The sequence below is a fragment of the Caretta caretta genome, chromosome 1 (assembly GCF_965140235.1).
Source record: "Caretta caretta isolate rCarCar2 chromosome 1, rCarCar1.hap1, whole genome shotgun sequence".
Taxonomy (NCBI): domain Eukaryota; kingdom Metazoa; phylum Chordata; order Testudines; family Cheloniidae; genus Caretta; species Caretta caretta.
The window spans coordinates 295,822,282-295,846,707 of NC_134206.1; the positions used below are offsets into that span (position 1 = coordinate 295,822,282).

General features: G+C 46.7%; 2 protein-coding genes across 3 annotated transcripts in view; one reads left to right on the plus strand and one right to left on the minus strand.

Moving 5' to 3' along the window:
- Positions 1-9,460: 9,460 nt before the first annotated feature.
- Positions 9,461-22,170, minus strand: ATP23 (ATP23 metallopeptidase and ATP synthase assembly factor homolog). Its single transcript, XM_048835963.2, has 6 exons — positions 21,996-22,170; positions 19,423-19,468; positions 18,786-18,867; positions 14,916-15,053; positions 12,780-12,863; positions 9,461-10,001 (listed from the first exon to the last, which is right to left on the minus strand). The coding sequence occupies exons 1-6, from the start codon at positions 22,168-22,170 to the stop codon at positions 9,798-9,800; spliced, it is 729 nt and encodes a 242-aa protein (XP_048691920.2). The 3' UTR covers positions 9,461-9,797.
- A 97-nt stretch (positions 22,171-22,267) lies between these two features.
- The window catches only part of RPAP3 (RNA polymerase II associated protein 3), a 45,722-nt gene continuing 43,563 nt past the window's right edge, over positions 22,268-24,426 (plus strand). Inside the window, exon 1 of one of the 2 annotated variants that reach the window (XM_048835959.2) lies at positions 22,268-22,349. The gene's annotated coding sequence lies outside the window, so the exon portion shown is untranslated. Of the gene's footprint in view, positions 22,350-22,403; positions 22,536-24,426 lie in introns of those variants that run through there. The other variant, XM_048835961.2, reaches the window with a different exon arrangement.

Below are 24,426 nucleotides of genomic sequence, written 5' to 3' on the forward strand. Positions count from 1 at the left end.
CTCCTCCGGACCTGGAAACTGTTTCTAACAACCAGGTCCGTGGCGGCCACCATGGGAGCAGATCTCCTCACGGAGCCCCTGCTACACAACCCCCAGCTCTGTGTGCAGGTGGTGGAGTCCCGCTCAGTGCGCCAGAGGTTGGTCCTGGCGGAAGTCACGAGGGTCGGAGACCTCCTGGACTACGACCGGAGAGACTGGCTGGATCCCCTGACGCTCGCTCGGCGCATGGGGCTCTCCAGCCTCCGTACCCCCCGGCGCGTACTTCAGGAGGTGAAGGCCACCTTGACCCCCGCTGCTCGGGCTTATGTTAGCCGAGCCTTGTGCGAGGGCGCACCCCGCCCATCCTTTACCCCAGGCCCGCCGGACCTTTCCATCGGGCCCCCACCCCGTAGATCCCAACAAACCCCCCACCCTTTCACTGCAAGCCGGCTGCACGAACTGCAGCCGGTTAGCTTTCAAATTGCTTCACGGAAATACTTATATACACTTACGCTTCACACCCTTCACGCCCACACCCTGGTGTCCCGCCCCGATACAAAGTGGCGGGATCTCCTGCCACCTTTGGAGGGTGAGCAACCTCGGTGGGCCAGCCTGTATTCCACCTTGGTCCCAAGGCCCGTCGGGGACATCAGTTGGCGGCTCCTTCACGGAGCTGTGAGCACGGGTGTGTTTTTGACACGGTTTACCCCCATTCCGGATATTTGTCCTTTTTGTAATGTGAGGGAAACCCTGGCGCATGTGTATTTAGAGTGTGCCAGATTGCAGCCCCTTTTCCGGCTCCTCACAAATATTTTATTACGCTTCTGGCTTCATTTTTCCCCCCACCTTTTTATCTATACACTTCCCATCCGTGGCCCCAAAAAGTCGCAGGATCTTCTGGTCAACCTCCTCCTAGCTTTGGCTAAAACAGCCATTTATAAAACCAGAGAGAGGAGGTTGGCCCATGAAACGTCCTGCGATTGTGGGGCCGTTTTCCGATCCTCAGTACATTCACGTATCCGGGCAGAGTTCCTCTGGGCGGCGTCCACCGACTCCCTTGAAGCCTTCGAGGAGAGGTGGGCGCTGTCTGGGGTTCTCTGCTCGGTGACCCCGTCCGGTTCCCTCCGTCTGACCCTTTGATTGAGGGGAAGAGCGAGAGACGCCAGCCCCAGCCGTTGCCGCTGTGGATACCATCATTCCTGTCATCTAGGAGGGGTCCTATAATACATGGGTGTCTACCCCCCCCAAACCGCCCACCCCGCAGCCGTGCCCATCTTACCGGGCACTCTCAGGAGAGGGAGGGTCGGTGACACTGGGCGCGGCACTGGGTAACTCGAGGGGGTGGAAGACCACGAGTGTCAAGGAAGCCCCCCCGCTCTAGGCCACCAGGTAACTCAGGAGGGTGGAAGACCACGAGTGTCGAGGAAGCCCCCCCGCTCTGGGCCCAGGCTAGCCTGAACACTTCTCCCTCCTGAAAGCTGCTGTGTTATACCTTCTGAGTGCGTTGTTTTGTTGCATAGTTGTTTTGTTTCCTCTGGTAATTTTGTAAGCGTTACCAATAGACTTTTTTTTTTTGTTTCAAAACAAAAAAACAAAAAAACAAAAAACCTTCCCTGTTACCTTACCCAGGGAAAAGCGACCTACTTAACCTGGAGCTAATAAATCTGCCTTCTATTACTCTCCTGTAGCTCCGTGTGCAGGTGGCGGAGTTCCGCTCGGTGTGCCAGAGCTTGATCCTGGCAGAAGTCACGAGAGTCGGAGACCTCCTGGACTACGAGCGGGGAGACTGGCTGGATCCCCTGACGCTCGCTCAGCGCATGGGGCTCTCCAGACCTCGCACCCCCCGGCGCGTACTTCAGGAGGTGAAGGCCGCTTTGCCGCCCGCTGCTCGAGCTTACCTCGACCGGCTCCTGCTCGAGGGCACGCCCCGCCCACCCTCTACCCCAGGCCCGCCGGACCTTTTAATTGGACCCCTGCCCCGTAGACCCAATCGACCCTCTCACCTCTTTACTGCGAGCCGGCTGCGATATGCTTCCAAACCGCGCCAAGGAAACATCTATACACGCTCGTGCTCCATACCCTTCACGCCCTCACCCTAGTGTCCCGCCCCGACACAAAGTGGCGAGATCTTCTGCCACCTTTAGAGGGTGAGCAGCCCCAGTGGGCCAGCCTATATTCCACCTTGGTTCTGAGGCCCGTCGGGGAGACCTGTTGGCAGCTCCTTCACGGAGCTGTGAGCATGGGCATGTACTGGGTGCGGCTCACCCCCATCCCAGATACTTGTCCCTTTTGCGGTGTGAGGGAAACCCTGGCACATGTATATTTGGAGTGCACCAGGCTGCAGCCCCTGTTCTGGCTCCTCACAAATCTTCTATTACGTTTCTGGTTGCATTTTTCCCCTCACATTTTATTTATGTACTCCCCATCCATGGCCTCACAAAGTCGCGGGATCTCCTAGTTAACCTCCTTCTGGCCCTGGCTAAAACGGCCATCTATAAAACCGGAGAGAGGAGGTTGGCCGATGGAGTTTCCTGTGACTGTGGGGCCGTTTTCCGATCCTCGGTCTGTTCACGTATCCGGGCGAAGTTCCTCTGGGCGGCGTCCAGCGACTCCCTTGATGCTTTTGAGGAGCGGTGGGCGCTGTCCGAGGTTCTCTGCTCAGTGTCCCTGTCCGGGTCCCTTTGTTTGACCCTTTGATTGGGGGAGAGAGTAAGGGACCCCAGCCCCAGCCATTGCTGCTGCGGACACCACCTTAGAGGGGTCCTTTCACACGTGGGCGCACGTGCCCCCCCCCCCGATTGTCCATCCCACAGCCTGCCCCTTTTGTTGGGTGCTTTCAAAGGAGGGAATTGTTGGTGACACTGGGCGTGGCGCCAGGTAACTTGAGGGGTGGCAGACTTGAGAGTCGATGAAGCCCCCTCGCTCTGGGCCACCAGGTAACTTGGAAGGGTGGAAGACCACAAGAGTCGAGGAAGCCCCCTGCTCTGGGCCTAGGCAAGCCTGAACACTTCCCTCGCCTGAAGTTAATGAGAAAACAATTGTGATTGGCTGCTGTGTTACACATTGCATATGCTGTTGTTTTTACTTTGTAAGTGTGTTATGCAAATAAAAACACCTTTTTTGCTTCAAAAAAAATTTACTCTCCTGTAGCTCCGTGTGCAGGTGGTGGAGTCATAGAATCATAGAATCATAGAATATCAGGGTTGGAAGGGACCCCTGAAGGTCATCTAGTCCAACCCCCGGCTCGAAGCAGGACCAATTCCCAGTTAAATCATCCCAGCCAGGGCTTTGTCAAGCCTGACCTTAAAAACCTCTAAGGAAGGAGATTCTACCACCTCCCTAGGTAACGCATTCCAGTGTTTCACCACCCTCTTAGTGAAAAAGTTTTTCCTAATATCCAACCTAAACCTCCCCCACTGCAACTTGAGACCATTACTCCTTGTCCTGTCCTCTTCTACCACTGAGAATAGTCTAGAGCCATCCTCTCTGGAACCACCTCTCAGGTAGTTGAAAGCAGCTATCAAATCCCCCCTCATTCTTCTCTTCTGCAGGCTAAACAATCCCAGCTCCCTCAGCCTCTCCTCATAAGTCATGTGTTCTAGACCCCTAATCATTTTTGTTGCCCTTGGCTGGACTCTCTCCAATTTATCCACATCCTTCTTGTAGTGTGGGGCCCAAAACTGGACACAGTACTCCAGATGAGGCCTCACCAATGTCGAATAGAGGGGAACGATCACGTCCCTCGATCTGCTCGCTATGCCCCTACATATACATCCCAAAATGCCATTGGCCTTCTTGGCAACAAGGGCACACTGCTGACTCATATCCAGCTTCTCGTCCACTGTCACCCCTAGGTCCTTTTCCACAGAACTGCTGCCTAGCCATTCGGTCCCTAGTCTGTAGCGGTGCATTGGATTCTTCCATCCTAAGTGCAGTCCCGCTCGGTGTGCCAGAGCTTGATCCTGGCAGAAGTCACGAGAGTCGGAGACCTCTTGGACTACGACCAAGGAGACTGGCTGGATCCCGTGACACTCGCTCGGCGCATGGGGCTCTCCAGACCTCGCACCCCCGGTGTGTACTTCAGGAGGTGAAGGCCGCTTTGCCGCCCGCTGCTCGAGCTTACCTCGACCGGGTCCTGCTCAAGGGCGCGCCCCGCCCACCCTCTACCCCAGGCCCACCGGACCTTTTAATTGGGTCCCTACCCCGTGGACCCAACCGACCCTCTCACCCCTTTACTGTGAGCTGGCTGCACAAGATGCAGCCGGTCTGCTTCCAAACCACGCCAAGGAAACATCTATACACGCTCGTGCTCCACACCCTTCACGCCTTCACCCTTGTGTCCCGCCCCGATACAAAATGGCAGGACCTCCTGCCACCTTTGGAGGGTGAGGAGCCCCGGTGGGCCAGCCTCTATTCTACCTTGGTCCCGAGGCCCGCTGGGGATATCAGTTGGCAGCTCCTTCACAGAGCCATGAGCACGGGCGTGTTCTTGGCGCGGTTCACCTCCATCCCAGACACCTGCCCCTTTTGTGGCGTGAGGGAAACCCTGGCACACATATATTGGGAGTGTGCCAGGCTGCAGCCCCTATTCCGGCTCCTCACAAATATTTTATTATGTTTTTGGTTGCACTTTTCCCCTCACCTTCTTATTTATGCACTCCCTATCCGTGGCCCCACAAAGTCACAGGATCTCCTGGTCAACCTCCTCCTGGCACTACCTAAAATGGCCATCTATAAAACCAGAGTGAGGAGGTTGGCCGATGGAGTCTCCTGTGACTGTGGGGCCTATTTCTTATCCTCGGTTCGTTCACGTATCTGGGCAGAGTTCCTCTGGGCAGCATCCACTGATTCCCTTGATGCCTTTGAGGAGCAGTGGGCGCTGTCTGGGGTTCTCTGCTCGGTGTCCCCATCCTGTTCCCTTCGTTTGACCCTTTGACCACACTCCCGTCCCTGTTATTTCATTAGTTGTCCCCCGGATTTATTTGGTATCCAGGTCCTGTGGATCCCCCTCTTAGGCTGGGGGGGGATTCTTTAGCAGTGGACGGGCTTCGCCCGCCCACTTCCCAGATCCCAATAGGATTACTCTCCTGTAGCCATCCAGCCTGACGCTGTCACACTATCAAATATTAAGATACTATATTATATTGCCAGATAAAATAGTGGGGACAGGTGAATAGGGAACCAGATTGAATCAACTATTGTGATTAAATAAAAGTTATGTTTTAAAATGGAAGTTGGCTACAAGTGATAGAATGTAGGGCAGCTTCTTATCACACTTGTAAATATAAACAATTATAAACAATTGTAAACAATTATAAAAATAAAATAAAAATTGAAAAAACAGGTTGGGGCAAAATATTGCGAACTTTAATGACAGGGTTTACCTCTTGGGCAATCCTGTTAAGGAAAGTAGCAGGTTGCATTCATATTGAGTTATTTTAGTGTAGCGATAAAGTGAAGAAGCAACACTAATATTTGCAATCAAGCATGTTTATGCTATAAATTGGTGAAATACACATGTGCTGAAAAAAGCAATAAATAAAAAGGACTGAAACCAAATAGCATCTTATAAGGACACAATGAGAGTGGAATAATCAAAAATATTTGGTCAATAATGTAGAGATCCAGCTCAGTTATGCATAAAAAGGTTCCTAGAATTATTAAAACAAGGAGCACAGAAATGGAAGATTTATACATCTGTTCCAGCCTGCTGGAGAACAGCAGTTCTTGAAGTGACTTTGCATTGCATAATGGACTGTTTAAAACAAGTTTAAAAAGCATCAAAGAATGCACTGGAACTTTATAAATTATATGAACTTTAAACTTCACATTTCACCAGCTAGTAGAGTGCTGATGGAGAAACTGCACCTTGAACAAGCATAGCCTATGAAGCTGGCCAAGGGATGCACCACAGCAAAGCGAATTGCAGAAATAAATTACTGACTAGAGCAACCCAGCCCATGCTCAATGTTTATCCCAAGATGGTTGTACCAACAGCTATGGCTTAACTTGTCTTATACAAGCTGGTATGACAAGATGTTTTGTATGAAGAGACTGGAAAATTTTCAGCCCCAGTTGCAAAAGCTCAAAGGTGATGCCTACATTCCCTGATTAGACAGTGAGAGGACAACTCTCATTTTGACTGAATATTTCAAATCTTTGGCAGAAGTATGAGTTATCATCTAATTGGTCCACAGCAGCACTCCAACCAGAGGAGCCAAGCTGGACCACTCAACTGGAATGGGATAAAACAGCTCCTTCAACACATCACTTCCTAAAAGCTGAAGACACCTGGAAGGGAGAAGACTGAGCTGGCCACCTGAGTACTCAATGTCATCGGCTATCTTGGATAGACGCATTTAACTGTCTTATTTTCCAGGAATTCAGATTGCCTGCTAGCACATCAGGACAAGACTATAGTCAGGTCCATTCTTTGCTCCGCCTGTATTTGTAGCATCAACTCCTGCTGTGAACAGTGACTGAGCTGAAAACTGACAGCTGAGCAAAGGTCTGTTGATAAGTAACACACACTTTCTCTTGGTGACAACCCAAATTACTCAACTGACTACTTCCTGAAACTGGGTACTTAATTAAGGGCACATCCATGCTTGTGAACGTGCTTTAAAGACGGTCACAGAGTTAGGCTTTGTCTACTCTGGCAATTGAACAACAAAACTTTTGTCTTTCAGAGGTGTTATCCTGAACGACAGAAGTTTTGCCGCAAGAAGTGCCAGTGTAAACAGCACACTGTCGGCAGGGAAAACACAAACAGTGCTCATTGGGGGTGGAAGTTTTTTGTTGGCAGGAGAGCCGACAAACAGCAGCTACACTGCACAACTTTTAGCGGCACGGCAGTATGTGTCCTTGTTTTGTAACAGTATGAGGTTCCAACCAAAATTGTTGTAAAATTGAACAAGTTTGAAATTGAACAAGTTACTGTTTCTGACTAAGATTGTGAAGCAGTCTGCATGTGTCTATTATAGTTAGGTTTGAAAAGGATTAGATTTGTATTGGTAAATGCCAATAAATGTTGATTTCATCATACTTGCACAAACTGACAATATTTCCATTGATGACTGAATTTACAGAAAGGCCAAGAAAGAAAATTCTGCTTGAAATTATTAGAGTTTGATTTAAGACTATTTACTTTGTATGTTTTGACATATGTTGTTGACATTTGTTTTAATCGTTACAAAGCTTTAATTTTTTAAATCTCAGTGTCACCAAATAAGTGTGACCCACCCACAATTTTCTGCAATTGTGAAAATTTAAATAAAAAACAGGAAAAAAAAATTAACCCAATTTCCCACAGCTGTGAAAATTTAAATTGATAAAAATAAAGAAATGCTTAACAAGCATGTTATCCATGAAAATTATAAAAATAAAATAAAAATTGAATTTAGCCAAGCCTAACTTCAGTTAATGATTTCACACTGGCTTTCAAGTTCTAAGTGTATACAAATGTAAAAGAAGATCACATATGAAAGTAGGAGTTTTAGTCAGGAGTGTTAATAAGATCCTGGGGCTAATATAATTTATGTGGAAGCAGGTTAAGAGCTGACTACTATAGATCTGTTGGGAAGGAGACCTGGGCAGAGGAGGGGAGTAGGGTGCAAGTAATTGACCAAACTGTCTTGTTTTAACTTGGGTGGTGGTTCCTCTGTGGTAACACCTCCCAGTTGATAACCAATTGGCAAAAGTGAGTTCGTATTCTGAGGGACTGAGTCAAACTCTAACCAAAGTCACCTTCCCAAGACGGTGATTGAGTATCATTGTTTTTCATTGTGGTTGTGTTGATTCTGAAAACCTGGATGTACTGTATTAATCAATTTTCTAGCCAGTGTTAGCAAAATCATAGTCCATTACTACTTTTACCTTATATCCTATGCTATTAGTTGATGTTGTTAAGGATAGTTAATAAAACTCTAAAGAAAAACCAACTCAGGGTTTTTTTTTATAGTTAAGCAATTGAAATTCAAATAATGCTAAGAAAAGCAGTACAGGTAACCAGTTTACTTAATATTTGTTTTAGACCTTATCTTTCCGACACCCTTTACATGATGCTGTTTGTGACTTAAGGCTTAGCTACATCGACAAGGCAGAGCCTGTAGCAGCGCAACTATGCCACCCAGAACCCCCTAGCGCAGAAGCGGCACACAGTGAGAGGAGGAGTTTTTCGGCTGGTGCAGGAACATCTTGTCCCCCAATGATGTTAGCTCTTCCAACAGAAACAATCTTCTATTGGCATTGCAGTGTCTACATTGGTGGTTTTGCGGGCACAGCTATGTCTCTAGGGGATATGGGGGTTTTCATACCCCTGACTGACACAGTTATGCCATAAGAAGTTTTAAAAGTGTACGACAACCTTTAGGTTACGATTCAGTAATTTAATATGGGCAGATGTAGGAGTTTATCTGAGAAGAGTCCCACAAGTCACGGCATGGAGCACCCTGCATGGGAGAAGGGCCAAAACTGTATATTTGTAAGTAGCCACCTTAGATGAAAGGGTATCTCATTGTCCCTCTTTAAACATTTAAAAGAAAAAGTCACTATTTTTAAACAACCACTAACAGCATAAAACAGACTGGCTAAGATTTTTAGAAGTGGGAGCCTAAGCTTAAGTTAAATACGTGGTTAAATGTGCAAAAACTGAATGCCTAGAAGTTCCCACTGAAGTCAAGGGGAGCTTCGTGCTCATTTGAAAATCTAGTCATTTATTTAGGGCTTGGATTGTCAAAGGAGTTTAAGGGTTTGTCTACATGGCACATTATTGCCCACCAGCTAGGGTGTAAATTCTAGCATGCACAAGTGAGTTGTGTACTAACTGATGCATGTGGACCCTGCTGCGTGTTGACATAGTCATGTTTCAAGTAGGTCTCTGTCAATGTGCTCTAGGTAACTTTTAGTGCACGCAGCAGGGTCCAGACTGTGTGCAACATGCTGGTACACACTAGAATTTACACGCTTACTGGTTCTACACTAACGTACCATGTAGACAAGCCCGAAAGGGAAGATTCACAAAGGAGACTTAGGCTCCATGTTGCAGCACCTAACTCGGTGGAATCACACCACCACTACTGTTTTGTATGGAGCCTAATCTGGTAGGTATCGCCTAAGGTGGCCTCTGAGCACTACCACTGCATCAGCGAGTTAGGCAGGGGAATGCCTAATTTGTGAATCCTGCCAGGGCTTAGGTGTTGAGTGTCAAAATTTGGGGATAGACACTGCTGCCTACCAGCAAAAATGTAGATGCCTAGGAAATGTAGTCACCTACAGGGTTTGGCAGCAGCTCAACAGAGGTTTTGAGGATCTAAATATTGGACTTAGGCACCTGAAGCAGCAGTTAAGCACCTAAATCCCTTTGTGGACCTAGCCTTAAGTGCCCATATGTGGATTTAAGATCCTGACTTTAGGTACCCACTTTGAAAAAGGAATGCTCAGTTTTCAATATCCTATACAGACATATCTACACAACACATAATTTGTAAAAATCTGAACATCTTAAATCACTTTATTCAGGAAAGATAAAAGACATTTTGAAAATAATTCTTAATTGGACTGAGCAGATTTACACATTAATTGAAATGAGTGGATTAAACATCTGATATGTCAAAAGAAACACTGAAAAACAGGTGAGGAAATACATGGTTTACAGCTCTTGTTCATTTACTCAGATTATTTCTAACTCATCAGTGGAACTTGGCTTTTATGTAAGCTTTCCATACAAAATTGTAGTTTACTTGTCAGAATTTCCTCTCTCCACCAGCACCTTCCTAAGTTTTCAGTTTGACAGCACTGCTAATGATTAACAGTCACCTTTACAAATTTGCATAATATCGATCCCGGTTCTGAAAGTTTCTGTAAGCATACTTGGCATCTGATCTACTGTGTGGGACTCTTCCGAATGGTTCATGATCATTAAAACAGGAGTCAAAAACTCCATCCACAGCTTTTTCTGCTGTTTCTTTGCTTACTTTTCTAACAGCCAAAATGGAGCGAATGGCTCGGTCTCGTACACAGGTCTGAAAGAAATGGGGAGAAAAAATTGTAGCTACGATTTGAGGTCACAAGTTACAAACCATTTTGTACAGATCTATCTAAATGTTAGTTCCTATTGCATGTGCGTCAACATTAAGGTTACAGTTAATTATGTATCACAGAAAACTGACACCATTCCAAATAGACAGATCTCAAAAACAAACTTGTGATCATTTAAATGTATTTTTCTTTAATCTAAAATTAACTATTTAATTTTCATTATGCACCTAAATCTTCATGTAATAAGAAGAAATGCTATTTTTCTTTGAGTAGCAATAATTCAAATGCAGTTTAAAACTCTGGCTTTATGTAAAAAAAAAAAAAAAAAGTGTACAACTTAGACATTCACACAAGAGAAAACCTGCTCCAAGTTGAACAGCCATGTGTCAGTTAGCCTTTTTCAACTATCATCAAATAGAAGATCTAGAGGGCTTGACTCCTCTGCCATCACTCTCCCCTCCTGTGGTTACTTTCCCTGATCCCACCTTTCTGTAGCAACTGCTACCTATTGGGCTTTTCCTCTAAAAAGAAGAAAAGGATACACAAGATCCCCAAGCCATTGTCAGTAATTGCTGCTCTAGATCAGCCAGGAATAGATTTATTCAAGTTCAGTCCTGTAATCTGTACTTAAGTAAAAGTCCCACTGAAGTCTTGGGGAGCCTTTCCTGACTAAGGGGCTGCATGTCTGACTCTATACGAAATTTATATTCTGAACTGGCTTTTGAGTCTTTCCATACATAGGAAACAAAAATTAAAGCTTCAGAAAAAATCCAATTCAGAAGACACTTCTGGTCAACCCTAGTCACTCTTATTCTGTTCTTACTGACTACCCATTGTAATTAATTTATTAAGCAGTAGTTCGAGCTGGAAAAACCACAAGCTCCTAATTTAGCTTTTTTTAAAAAATGCATTGATTCTACCAATGCAAAAATCTTATTTTTTGCGGGAATTTTTCTTCTAAAAAAAAAATGTAACCCTTTGGAAAGTGTCTTAAAAGATATGTTAAGAGCTTGATCTTGAAGGTTCTTCTCCTTTCAGTTTTATCCTTCATTTAGAGCCCTTCCATCTTCAATGGCACAGCTCTGGAATCTGTTTTCAGGGCCAGATGCTCCCTACCCAAATTAGAATGACAGAGGAAAACAAATGCTGGTAGAAAATGGACAGAGAAGATGCAAAGGTAGCTGAGGGAAGGGAGCAAATCCCTGGTATGTTCCCAACCTCTGAGCAAGAGAAGCCTCTTGCACAATCACTGGGTGGTCAGGACTCCATGGCTCAGGGCATTCCAGGGACTGGAGTAGAGACCCAGTAGCATTCCACACCAATGGCCAGTGAATGTAAAATGATACCAAATGAGAATGCTATAACTTTGCACAGGTGTGCATGACTAGGCAAAGAGTGGGACAACAGAATCCAGGCTTAATTATAGGGACAACCTGTCTCTGGCAGCTTTCAAGGTAGGATGGAGGGAATCAACAACGTATTTGTCTCCTGAACATTTGGCTGGCTAGAAAGGGAAGGAGCGAGGATAGCAGAAGGGACAGAGAACAGATAGGCTGCTGCTTCGTGAAGCAGCATTCAGCCAGCTCTCCTCTTCCTGCCAGCTGCCATTTAGCTCCTGCACAGAGTAGGAGTCTCACTGGAGCCTACTGCCAGAAGGAGCCGTTTTATCCTTCTGACAAGGCAGGAGAGGCTGCAGCCAGCTCAGCTCCATCCCGGCCCACCTATGCCCCTCCCCTGAAAAGGCATGGGAGCAATAGAAGCAGGGGGACAAAGAGGAGTCACTACCAAATCGGGTTTCCATCCAGCAGCAGTTTCTTCTCTCCCTCCTCCTTAGGAGACAGATATAAGGGAGGAGAGGAGCCAGGTACAAGGAGAAACTGTGAAGAGGACAATGGAGTGAGGAGACACTGGGGGCATGTCTGTATTAAAAACTTAAGTCAACCTATGTTAGGTTGACTTACAGCCACCGCAGTAACTACTGTGGTGATTAATGTCCACATGATCCTCCTTCTGTCAGCGGTGTGCATCCTCACAAGGAGCGCTTCCATTTACTTTAGAAGGGCAGTGTGTGTGTGTGTGTGTGTGGGGGGGGGGGGGGGGGGGGGAGGAGGCACAAGAGCCCAGACTCTCAGCTCCGCACGCAGCTCCCCACCAAGAGCCTGGCTGCCCCCCCATCAGCTACCGGCTCCCCACCTGGGCTATCAGCTCCCTGCGCTCTTGGCTCCCCACCAGGAGCCCGGTGCGCTCCCCTCCCCACAGCTTCAGCTCCCCACTCGTCGGTGCAGGAGCCCCGACTCACCCTGGCTTCAGTTCCAGATGGAACCATGAAATTGACAAGAATGACAGCCAACACCTCAGATACAGGGGTGAGCGGAGGGAGATGGGTGGGAGAGCTGGGGAGTGTGGGGCAGTGGTATGGAGGCAATTTAGAAAAACAGAGAGGTAGGGATGACTTGAGGAAGGGGAAGCTAGGAGAGGGAGAAAGGAAAAGGACTGAAGGTGAGAGAGCTAGAGGGGAAAATTTAGGTTTTGGGAAGTGGCAGGCGAAAGTCGGATATGGATGGGTAGGTGGGCAATATAAAATTATACAAAATTTACAATGATTTCCCATCATCTACTGTTTTCCCTGTGGTAAGATTGTGGCTAGGAATTTAATGGGAGTTGGTGTATTGCTTGATGGACTACGATAATAAAGTCCAAAGCCATACTGTACTGTTCCTTAACATAAGTAAGCATTATTTACAAGGCACAGTCTTCTTTACCTGATGGTGCTGTTTTAATCCAAATTTAAATCTGGTCATTTCATTTATGAGTGAGCAGTCTCCACTGAGATTAGCAGCTCGAATCTATCATGAAAACAAAAGACCACAGAAAATAAATGGAAAAGTCAGAGCATTACTGTAAGTCTTAATATAATGAAGTAGTTTCCAGTATTTTTCTGGTGGATTCTCCCTCTTTGTGCTTAACTGGGGAACACTGAACCCTTCTTTGCCTTCTTGGTGTCAGCTATGCCAGGGCATGGTTCATTGACCACCATCTTTTCCCCTGATTTTGCTCTTTCCTGTACTTTTGCTTTTTTCTTTTCATAGTACCTCCCCGCTCCTATATAAAGGCTACATATTGTTCTGGAGGGAATATCCATTGGTGACTCCGGAGGGCCAAGTCATACATGCTCTTGCAGATGAAATGAGTGATCAGGGAGTAGAGAAGAAAAAATTAGATCTCTGAGCCACTGCTTGAACTTGAAAACCCTGTGAGATGCTCCTGTTGCCATCTGCATTAGGGACTACTGTAAGAGCAAGGAAGGCAGGCAAGTGGCTTTCAAAGAACCATCTGCTGCATTTTCCACAGTAGCAGGAACACAGCTTCATTAAGAGAAGTACAGACAGAGTCATGCACATTTCTCTTCCTCTTCCTTGCACTTTCTCTCCCTCCTCCAGACTAGTCTGGGGCTTCCTTGGTATAGCTTACCTTCTGGGATGGGAAACACTGCTCCAGTAGTTTATTTAAAAAAAAATAAATAAAATCATGTGTAGAAAAAAAATAAATCATTGTTTCATAAGAGGAAGCTAGTATTTGTACTGGTGAATTTAAAAGATTGAAAGGGCAAAAGTTGTTTAGACCCAAAAAACGGGCCAAAAAGTACAAGCAAGCAATTCCCAGAAAAGTTTGAGCCCAATCTTGTGTTAAATCTTAAGTTCTAATTTTTTACATTCAGCACAATGGCACCCTATTACTCCTTTAGAGACAAAAAGCAGGTAGGTAGATAATGAAATTTCTGAATTCCAGAGGGGCTTTAATGATATTGTATATGTAGTTACTAGATACTAAACCAAATTCATTTCTAAGAAGAATTACAAAGAAATCACAGCTGACTTCCACTTAAAGTACATCTTCTCCAGGTAAAACAAATGCAAACATGATATACAATTTCATGTACCTGTATAAAATCTGACTTTTTGGTAGCAAATTCATTATATTACTTCTCTCATTAGGACAAAATACTGAATCTGCAGTTTTACAATGAAACCTGTAAGTTTCTGCTATCAACTCCAGATATCATTCTTTACAGTTCTTGAAAAGTACTCCTAAATGTTTTAAACTAAAATGACACAGACACCATTTAACTCTATATATTTACATTATCTTTATTGGCATAGAATAATTTTTTTTGTTACAGTGAGGAAATTTTCTACTTTATCAAAATGAGAAAGATGACATTTACATGGAAATATATTCATATAATTCTGGTTCATATTCCAAAATGAACTATTAGTAACCTGTGTAAGTAGCTTAGTTTCGTTTCATAATCCATCAAGTTCTCCATGCTACACAAGCAGCTACGTGCCACTTAATCTGGTAATAACCACTCTCCAGGAAAGGATTAGAGTGTCATGAACAGAGGTTTATGATTATTAAGGCTACAGTCAATGAAATAATAAGTAAATATTTTTACAGGAAGAGTCACTTCTGTTATTAACCTTACTTTTGAACTCTAATATACTACTTTGAAGATTATACAAAATATCAGTATTTGTAGAAAAAGGAACTTTATAAATACTGTACTATCATCTACATGTTTTTAATTCTGTAGCTATTGAAACATGATAATGTTCACTTCATTACATATCAGAAGCAGATAAATATGTATGATGTATTACATTTGTTTGTTAAACTCCAAAACATAGTATTTCAACTTGTACTTTGAACAAATCTGGTCTCTAGATTGAGCCAACAAAAGGTTGGGGGGGGGGGGGGGGGGATGAAGAAAGAGTTATACTGAATTATGTTTGGATAGAACAGAATGTTTGGCTCAGCACCAAAACCTCTAATAGCCACCAGTAACACTCAGACTCAAGTAAGAAGCCTACTTGTGTGTGACAAGCACATTGACTTACCTCTGAACAGGCTAAATGTTTGACATTGCTGAACCAGTCAACATGTGCACGACAGTGATCAAAAGCATGAATCAGTTCATGTGTAACTACTCGGTTCATATGGGATTGTTGATGAATATTGTTCTGGCATAGAACAATCTGTAGAACAAAAATATAGGAAGTCTTTAGCAGAAAGTTAAAGGAATTTTCCTTGCAAGAGTATACTAGCTTTGAACAGTATTACTGGCTTTACTCCCGATCCTGTTGGAATTATTTACGCAATCACTACATTACTAATTTAACCATAATTCCTTTATTAAATTCAAAGGTCAAATAGTATTTATACAATTGCTCTAAACATACCTAAAAGCCTAACTAATAAGCCCTTTACTACATCCCCACAGTAAAAAAAATAAACAAAAAACAAAAACCAACATTTTACAAGCATTTGATCAAGATACTTACAAATGGGCTAAACCCAGGGGTTCTTAGACCCATAATCATTAAATTATACATGTGTATGACTGGAAGAGACCTCAGTAGATTTAGTCCAGTCCCCTATACTTAAATCAGGACTAAGTAAAAACTAGATCATTCCTGACAGATATTCATCTAACCTGTTCTTAAAAACCTACAATGATGGATATTGCACAACCTTCCTAGGCAATTTGTTCCAGTGCTTAACTATCCTGACAGTTAGGAACAACCTTTCATGTACTTGAAAACCGTTATCATAACCACCGCCCCCAGACTGCTCTTCTCCAGACTAAACAAACACAGTTTTTTCATTCTTCATTCATAGGTCATATTTTCTAGACCTTTAATCATTTTTGTTGTGCTCCTCTGGACATTCTCCAATTTGTCCACATCTTTCCTGAAATGTGACATCAGAACTGGACACAACACTCCAGTTGAGGCCTTATCAGCACAGAATAGAGTGGAAGAATTACTGCAGCCAATGGGAGCTGCAGGGACGGCACCTGAGGACAGGGCAGTGTGCAGAGCCACCCTGCCGTTCCTCTGCGTAGGAGCTGGAGAGGGGACATGCCGCTGCTTCCAGGAGATGCTTGAGATAAGCACCTCCCAGAGCCTGCACCCCTGAGCCCCTCCCACACCCCAAACCCATACTCTGATCCCCCTCCTGCCCTCAGAACCCCTCGATCCCAGCCCAGAGCCCCCTCCTGCATCCCAAACCCCTTATCCTCTGCCCCACCCCAGATCCTACATCCCCAGCCAGAGCCCTCACCCCCTCTGCCCCAGCCTGGAGTCCCCTCCCGCACCCTGAACTCCTTATTTATGGCCCCATCCCAGAGCCCTAACCCCTCTCCCCCATGTCCCAACCCCAGTCCTGATCCCCCTCCTGCCCTCCGAACCCCTCGGTCCCAGCCTGGAGCACCCTCCTGCACCTCAAATTCCTCAACCCCAACCCAGAGCCCGCACCTCCAGCCAGAGCCACCACCCCTGTTTCCCCCCACCCAACCCCCTACCCCAGCCAGGAGCTGCCCCATCCTGTACCCTGAACTCCTCATTTCTGGCCCCAGCTCAGAGTCCACACCCCCAGCCAGAGTCCTCACCCCTTTCTGCACCCCAACTCCAATTTTGTGAGCATTCATGGCCCGCCATACAATTTCCATACCCAAATGTGGCCGTCGGGCCACAAAGTTTGCCCGCCCGATCTAGGTTGTATTTCCCTAGTTTGTTTATGAGGTCACACGGGACAGTATCAAAAGCATTATAAAGTCAGGGTATACCGCATCTACCGCTTCCCCACTACTCACCCTGTCAAAGAAAGCTATTAGGTTGGTTTGACACAATTTGTTCTTGACAAACCCACGTTGATTGTTACTCATCATCTTATTATCGTTTAGGTATTTGCAAATTGATTACTTGATTTGCTCCATTATCTTTCCGAGTACTGAACTTAAGCTGACTAGTCTGTAATTCCCCATGTTGTCCTTATTTTCCTTTGTATAGATTGGCACTACAATAGAATCTCAGAGTTACAAACTGACCAGTCACCCACACACCTCACTGGGAACTGGAAGTACACAATCAGGCAGCAGCAGAGACCAAAAAACCAAAAAACAAACATAGAAATCAAATACAGTACAGTACTGTAAATGTAAACTACTAAAAAAAAAGGAAAGTTTAAAAAAAGATTTAGCAAGGTAAAGAAACTTTGTGCTTGTTTCATTTAAATTAAGATGGTTAAAAGCGGCATTTTTCTTCTGCATAGTAAAGTTTCTAAGTTGTATTAAGTAATGTTCAGTTGTAAACTTTTGAAAGAACAACCATAACATTTTGTTCAGAGTTACGAACAACCTCTATTCCCAAGGTGTTTGTAACTCTGAGGTTCTACTGTGTATTTGCCCCCTTCCAGTCCTCTAGAATCTCTTCCATTTTTTTTCTAATGGCTCAGATATCGCCTCTGTCAGCTCCTTGAATATTGGATGTATTCCATCATATTGGTTGGCTCCAACATGGTCAGGCAAGTATTAGCATTGAACCCTTTAAGAGTTTACATTTTATACCCTTTAACAATCAAGAGATGTCATTGCCAATTACTGACATCAGCTAAAAAACAACTTGAGATTGTGCACCCTTATTTCCAGTCTTAATCCAGATAAGATTTACAATCTCTTCCCCTCCTTCTTGCTGACCAAATGGGTTTACTTTGCATCTGGGTTTACATAGGCCCTAATTTTTAGGTAACACTGGTACGTGGGGTTGTTAGGGCCGTGCTGGCTCATTTTAAGACAGATTCTCTTTCTTATTTAAAACTAATCTGCAGTCACCCCGTTGATCAGAGGCCTTCTTTTCAGAAGCTCTATTTTATTATTCTTTGAATCAGACATCCTCCCTTAGGGTATGTCTACACTACGAAATTAGGTCGAATTTATAGAAGTCGGTTTTTTAGAAATCGGTTTTATATATTCGAGTGTGTGTGTCCCCACAGAAAATGCTCTAAGTGCATTAAGTGCATTAACTCGGCGGAGTGCTTCCACAGTACCGAGGCAAGCGTCGACTTCCAGAGTGTTGCACTGTGGGTAGCTATCCCACAGTTCCCGCAGTCTCCGGAAATGAGATTCAAAAGTTCACAGTTCTTTTCCTGTCTACCTGGCCAGTGCATCTGAGTTGAGAGTGCTGTCCAGAGCGGTCACAATAGAGCACTCTGGGATAGCTCCCGGAGGCCAATACCGTCGAATTGTGTCCACAGTACCCCAAATTCGACCCGGCAAGGCCGATTTAAGCACTAATCCACTTGTCAGGGGTGGAGTAAGGAAATCGATTTTAATAGCCCTTTAAGTCGAAAAAAAGGGCTTCATCATGTGGACGGGTGCAGGTTTACATCGATTTATCGCTGCTAAATTCGACCTAAAGTCCTAGTGTAGACCAGGGCTTAGTTCATTTCTTCTGGCCTGTAACTCATTATTTTCAAGGCCTTCCTTCTACTTGCTAGTATGGGCCTTTCTTTACAACACATATATTTCCTTAAACAAATTTAAGATAACCCTAATTCTTTCATTTTATAGTTATCCTACAATCCCTCAAAGATCCCAGGCAGGTCATCTGCATCACTGAGAACTTTGAGGATCCCACTATTTTTCTCCATTAACCATGACTTCAACCTGCTGTGTACTAAGATTAGTGGTGTTATCTCCAAATAATAATGCGTACATAGTGCTTTTCATTAACACAGCTCAAAGCACTTTACAAAGAAGCGTCAGTAGCTAAGGATAAGTATGGATCTACCAAATTTTAAAGTTAACTTTCTTTTATGTATTTAAATCAAACTTCCAACATTTAAAAATCTGATTTTGATTATAAATACATGTTCTTGTAATCTTTTTCACTTTGTAGGGTATTAAAATAGTCAACATCAACGCCCACCTGTGATGTTGCGGCATCAAAACCTCCACTGACACACCCATCACAGTCTTCACAGGCAAAGTGCCGATCTTTATGAACAGTGCTGAAAGGTCAAGAAGTATGATGTTAGAGGGAAATTTTAAATAAGATTGCTAAGGAAAATCCATTCACTATAGATTCATAGACTTTAAGGTCAGAAGGGACCATTATGAGCATCTAGTCTGACCTCCTGCACAACGCAGGTCACAGAATCTCACCCACCCACTCCTGTAACAAACCCCTAACCTATGTCTGAGCTATCGAGGTCCTCAAATCATGGTTTAAAGACTTCAAGGTGCAGAGAATCCTCCAGCAAGTGACCCGTGTCCCACGCTGTAGAGGAAGGCGAAAACCCCCCAGGGCTTCTACCAATCTGCCCTGGAGGAAATTTCCTTCCCAACCCCAAATATGGCGATCAGCTAAACCCTGAGCATGTGGGCAAGATTCACCAGCTAGACGCCCAGGAAAGAATTCTCTGTAGTAACTCAGATCCCACTCCATCTAACATCCCATCGGGAATATTTACTGCTTATAGTCAAAGACCAATTAATTGCCAAAATTAGGCTATCCCATCATACCAGAAGTCAATATAGAACACACAAGTCAGAGGTTGACCTACCAGCCAGACTGCTTCATAGCATCAAGAAGAAGTTGAGCATAAGGACCTAGAAAAACAATGCTGCAATCAATTTCTCTACACAAAATTTTGTACAGCAAGTAAAGTTCAGTTATTTATTACATAAAAGATAATTACGAAGTGAGATTTATGCAATTATCATTATATGATGATGAATTGACACTGCATCTTAAAGTAAGAGCAGCATGACTTTCTTTGGAAAAGCACTGGATGAGAAGTCAATTTACAATTGTCCTAGTTCAGATTAATTAAAAATGACATTCAAAGCCACACAATGCTCAATTCACTGCAGGGCACACAGACATAGTTTAAATAGCAAATGCTTGTGTAGAGGCCACTTCTGAATTCTGTACAGAACTTAGCGTAATGTAGTGTCAGGCCAGACCTCCACCTAAAACTTTGGTCAATCTAGCTGTGGCCTCTCAGAGAGGTGGATTTACTATGACAATAAGAAAAGTCCCTTTCTGATACTGTTAATGTAGTGTACACCCAGCCTCAGTGTATAATAATGGAGACTAAGTGTAGAATTAGTATATGCCCTCAATCTACAGAAAAGGGCCTTCTGGGTAAAAAGAACATATAGCAGCGACTTCTGGAAGGTTATTTTCTTAATTAATTAACCAGAATTAGTGCAGATATGGAAGATGAACAAGGAAAGTTACATAGCAAGACAAAAGCCCAAGAACAATGAAGGGGCTTTTTAGAGGTGGTCACTTTAACAGAAACATCCAGTTACTCACAATTAAACCAATTCCTACAGTATCTTCACAGATGCCAAAAGCTCCAAATATCCCCCCCCCCCCCGCTGCACTGCCAAAATCAATACAGTAAAAGCTCTTTTATCCAGCACTTCGTCAACCAGCAAGCTCTGTAAACCGGCATCTCTGATCTGCACGGAAAGTCCAATTTATAGTGCGGTTGGTGTGGGGCCAGCAGGGGGCTGGAGTGTGGGAGGGGCTGTGGGGCACACTCTGGGAGGGAGTTTGGGGCAAGGAGTTGGGGTGCAGGGTTCCAGATGGGGGGCTCCCCTCCGGCAGCTCCCTGTCCCTGCTATTGCTGGCGGAGGCACGGCCAGGCAGTTCTCCAGGCACGCTGTCTCCGTCCCCCAACCCCAAGTACTGACTCTGTGGCTCCCAGCCCATGGCCAGGAACTGCGGCCAATGGGAGCTGCTGCCTTCAGACAGAGACAGCCTGGCACATGCCTGCTTGCAGAGCTGCCTGGCCATGCCTCCGCCAGGAGCAGCAGGGATGGGGAGCCACCTGAGGTGAGCACCCCCCGCCCCACCCCCTGATGTGGTACCCCGAGGCCTGGCCACACCTCTGGTAAGAGCTGGAGGAGGGATATGCCACTGCTTCTAGCAGCTAGTTGAGAGAAGCATTGCCCGGAGCCTGTACCTTTGAGCCCCTCCTGCGTCCCAAGCTCCTGCCCTGATCCCCCTCCCGCCCTCCAAACTCCTCGATCCCAGCCCGGAGCCCCCTCTGCACCCCAAACCCCTCATCCCCAGCCCCAGCCGGAGCCCTTAACTCCCCTGCCCCAGCCCAGAGTCCCCTCCCACACTCTGAACTTCTCATTTATGGCCCCACCCCACAGCCAGAGCCCTAACCCCCTCCACCCCCCCGTGTCCCAGTCCCCACCCTGATCCCCCTCCTGCCCTCCAAACCCCTCGGTCTCAGCCTGGAGCCAACCCTCCTACACCTCAAATCCCTCATCCCCAGTCCCACCCCAGAGCCCGCATCTCCAGCCAGAACCCTCACCCTGTCCCCCCCCCCCACATCCCAACCCCCTGCCCCAGCCTGGAGACTCCCGTCCTGTACCCTGAACTCCTCATTTCTGGCCCCACCCCAGAGTCCGCACCCCCAGCCAGAGCCCTCACCCCCTCCTGCACCCAACCCAATTTTGTGAGCATTTATGGCTTGCCATACAATTTCCATACCCAGATGTGGCCCTCGGGCCAAAAAGTTTGCCCATCCCTGTCTTAGCACTTCATCGTTTACCTTTGTAAGTGTGCAGATGCCTGTCACTGTGATATTTAATGTATATTTTAAGAACAAATACTCATTCAAAATATGTATAAGTACATGCTAATAGCTTTAGCAAGGACATCTGTGTTTCAGGTACTGCACTTGCTATGTTGTGTTAGCGCAGTAAATGAAGCCGCAAAACACATGATGTTTAAATGCCCTCACCCCATTAAGAAGTAATTGACACGTATGGACACCAGGCAGGGTCCTCTGGAAGCTGAAGACTTTGCTTCCATCCCACACCACGGTCAAGTTTTAGCAAATTCGGACAAGTCAGCAAATAAGAACAGCCTTACGGATCCGTAACTGCCACTGGCCCCAGTTCGCTACCCCCGGCCCCCTGGCAGATTAGGTCAGCGAGCAGCTCTAATATCAGTAACTGCTACTGGCAGCACCGGGCAGCCGCTTCTCACACGACACCCGGCCCCTGGGCGAGAAGCTCCGCGCCCCCGGCCTGGCAGGCCCCTCAAACCCCGCGCTCAGAGCCGACCCCGCCGCGCCCCCAGGGCTCGGGAGCCCCCCTCTGTGCCTACTTGTGTCCAGGGCGATCTTCAGCATCACCCGGCACTTGTGGTTGAAGGTGAAGAGGCTGGTGGCCAGGAAGCTGCGCGGCGGCTTGGCCTCGCTGCGCCGCTCCGGGAAGAGCCGGTAACCGAAATCCTCCCCCTCGGCCACCTCCGGCGGCGGCGGCGGCTCGCTCCGATCCATGGGCCCGGCTCCCCGGGCGCTCACAGGCGGGTTGGAGACATGCCCCCGGCAGCGGCGGTTCCCGGGCAAAGGTCAACTCCGGCCCCGCCCCGCCAATCACCGGGGCGGCTGCGCCCCACGTGCTGCGAGCCGAGGGGCGGCGCTGGCAGCCATGACACCAGCGGGAACGGTCGCTCGGGGTGAGTGGTCGCGGAGCGGCGCTGCGCTGCGCTGCGCGGGGCGGGGCGGGCGGCAGCTGGGCCAAGGCCCCGTCAGGCGGAGCGCGGGTGACTCTGTTTCCAGCCCCAGCCGCGGTGCACTCTGGGAAGCGCCGGCCGCGGTTGGCGGCGCTAGCGGCGGCAGGAGGAGGCGGGAACCGGCTCAAGGTGGGGTCTGGAGAGCGCGGGGCGGCGGTTTCAACCTGTCCGGGGGCGGGGCGGCTGGGTCCCTGGTCTCCTGGCCGGGGGAGAGGGGGCACCTGTCGCGGGATGAGCCCGAGCAGTCACGTTTGCTTCCGCACCGCCAGAGAGCGGCTGCAACGGCTGGGGGCATGTGAGGCGCCAGGGACCCTGGCCTGACCCGCCTCTGCCTGTCCCTTTCCCCGTCCTCCTCAGGGCAGCGCCTGAGCCCCTGGGGGCACCAATGGGCTGTGAACAGCGCTGCTGGCCCACTCCGTAGATGGGGAACTGAGGCCGGGAGAGAGTAAGGCCTGGGGTCAACAAAGGCACTTACGTGCATGGCTGGTGCAACTACTAGGCAAACTAGGCAGCTGCCTAGGGGGCCAAGATTTGGGGGTGCCAAAAAGTGGTCCCCAAAAGTAGGACCATATATCAATCAAGAGGCTGGCAGCAGATTGCAGACGGTAGGGAGGACGTAAAAGAACCACGCTCCCAATGAATTGCTCTCTTGCCTTTTAGAAAGCCAGTGGTTAGTGAAGTCCTTTGATTAGATTGCAGACTGTAGGCAGGTGATAAAAACCATGTTCCCAATGAATTGATCTCCGACTGCTGCCATTTAGAAATCCAGTGAAGTCCTTTGATTGTGAATCGATAATTCTACAGATTCCTGTGTTGGTAGATACATTATCCTTCCTGTCCCACGCCCCTGCTGCCGGAGCAAGAGCCCAGCATTCAACTCCTCAGCCAGGGCACAGGACGGACTTGTGAAGGCAAAGCAGGCGACACGCTCCCATTGCCCTGTTGCAAGTGCACTTGGCCCACTGCTGCATGTCAGGGATTGGAGAGGAGAGCGCCCATTTCACCTTATGGCTCTTTGAATCCTACGCCGCCCCCCAGCCAAACCCAGATTGCACCCTATCCTCCCTCCCCAGCTAAACCCAATTCTCCAGGTGACCAAACCCAGTCTACTCCCCTTGCACTCCCCAGCCAAACCCGAACCCCCACTGACCGAACCCAGTCTGCTTCCCTTCCCCGCCTAACCTGATACCCCACTGACTCAACCTGGTCTGCTTCCCTTTCGCTCCCTAGCCAAACCCAATCCCCCGCTGACCCAAACCCATTCTGCTTCCCTTCTCCTCCTGGCCAAACTCGAACCATCACTGACTGAACCCAGTGTGCTTCTCTTCCCCACCTAACCCATTGATGAAATTCAAAGAGTGACTCATAGTTGGTAAGTGACATGTTCTCTATCCTTTACTTTTAACAGTGAACAAGCAAAAGAACTGATAGGAATAAAATTTCATTTTTTTCAGTTTCAGTTGATACAGCCTCATGGCAGATAGAGAAAAATTGTCTGGGGCACAGTTTTGTAAGCAGAAGGCTGATAAGCAAAAAGAAGAAAGAAAGCAAGAAGGTTCATTTCTGAGGTATCAACGTCCACTGGCCAGAGATGAAGGTAGTCCAATGCCAAAGGATCAAGCAGAGATGGAGGTCGGGATGACAGTTTCACAAGTTAAAGAAGAGTTTGAAGAACATAATCTGAATATTGCAGACGACTCATATGAAACACACAAAACTTGGAAGAACGTGAAAGCGAAAATGTCACTTGTTTGAATTTGAGCTTTAGAGATCCTGCTACTTGGGCCAAATGCGATGATCAAGTCAGACAAATTTTGGTGGAACATGAGCTGGAACAAGTTCAGCAGTTCGATTTCCCAAAGATAGTAAGCAAAGAAAATTCTCGACAATTCATTTCAAACGTAGGCTTGTTAATGGAGAAGAAATGCACCATCAGTGGCTGCAGTATTCCACATCAAATGATTCTGCTTTTGCTTCTGCTGCAAGTTGTTTGCCAGTTGTACTATTGGCACATCATCTC

Bases quoted from the DNA above. Each gene is read 5' to 3' on its own strand.
- ATP23 (XM_048835963.2), bottom strand. From the start codon at position 22,170: ATGGATCGGAGCGAGCCGCCGCCGCCGCCGGAGGTGGCCGAGGGGGAG. The intron at 18,868-19,422 runs GTAGGTCAACCT...TTGACCTTTCAG, and splicing joins GCTATGAAGCAGTCTGGCTG to CACTGTTCATAAAGATCGGC. The intron at 10,002-12,779 runs GTAAAGAAGACT...CATTTCTTTCAG, and splicing joins GATTAAAACAGCACCATCAG to ACCTGTGTACGAGACCGAGC.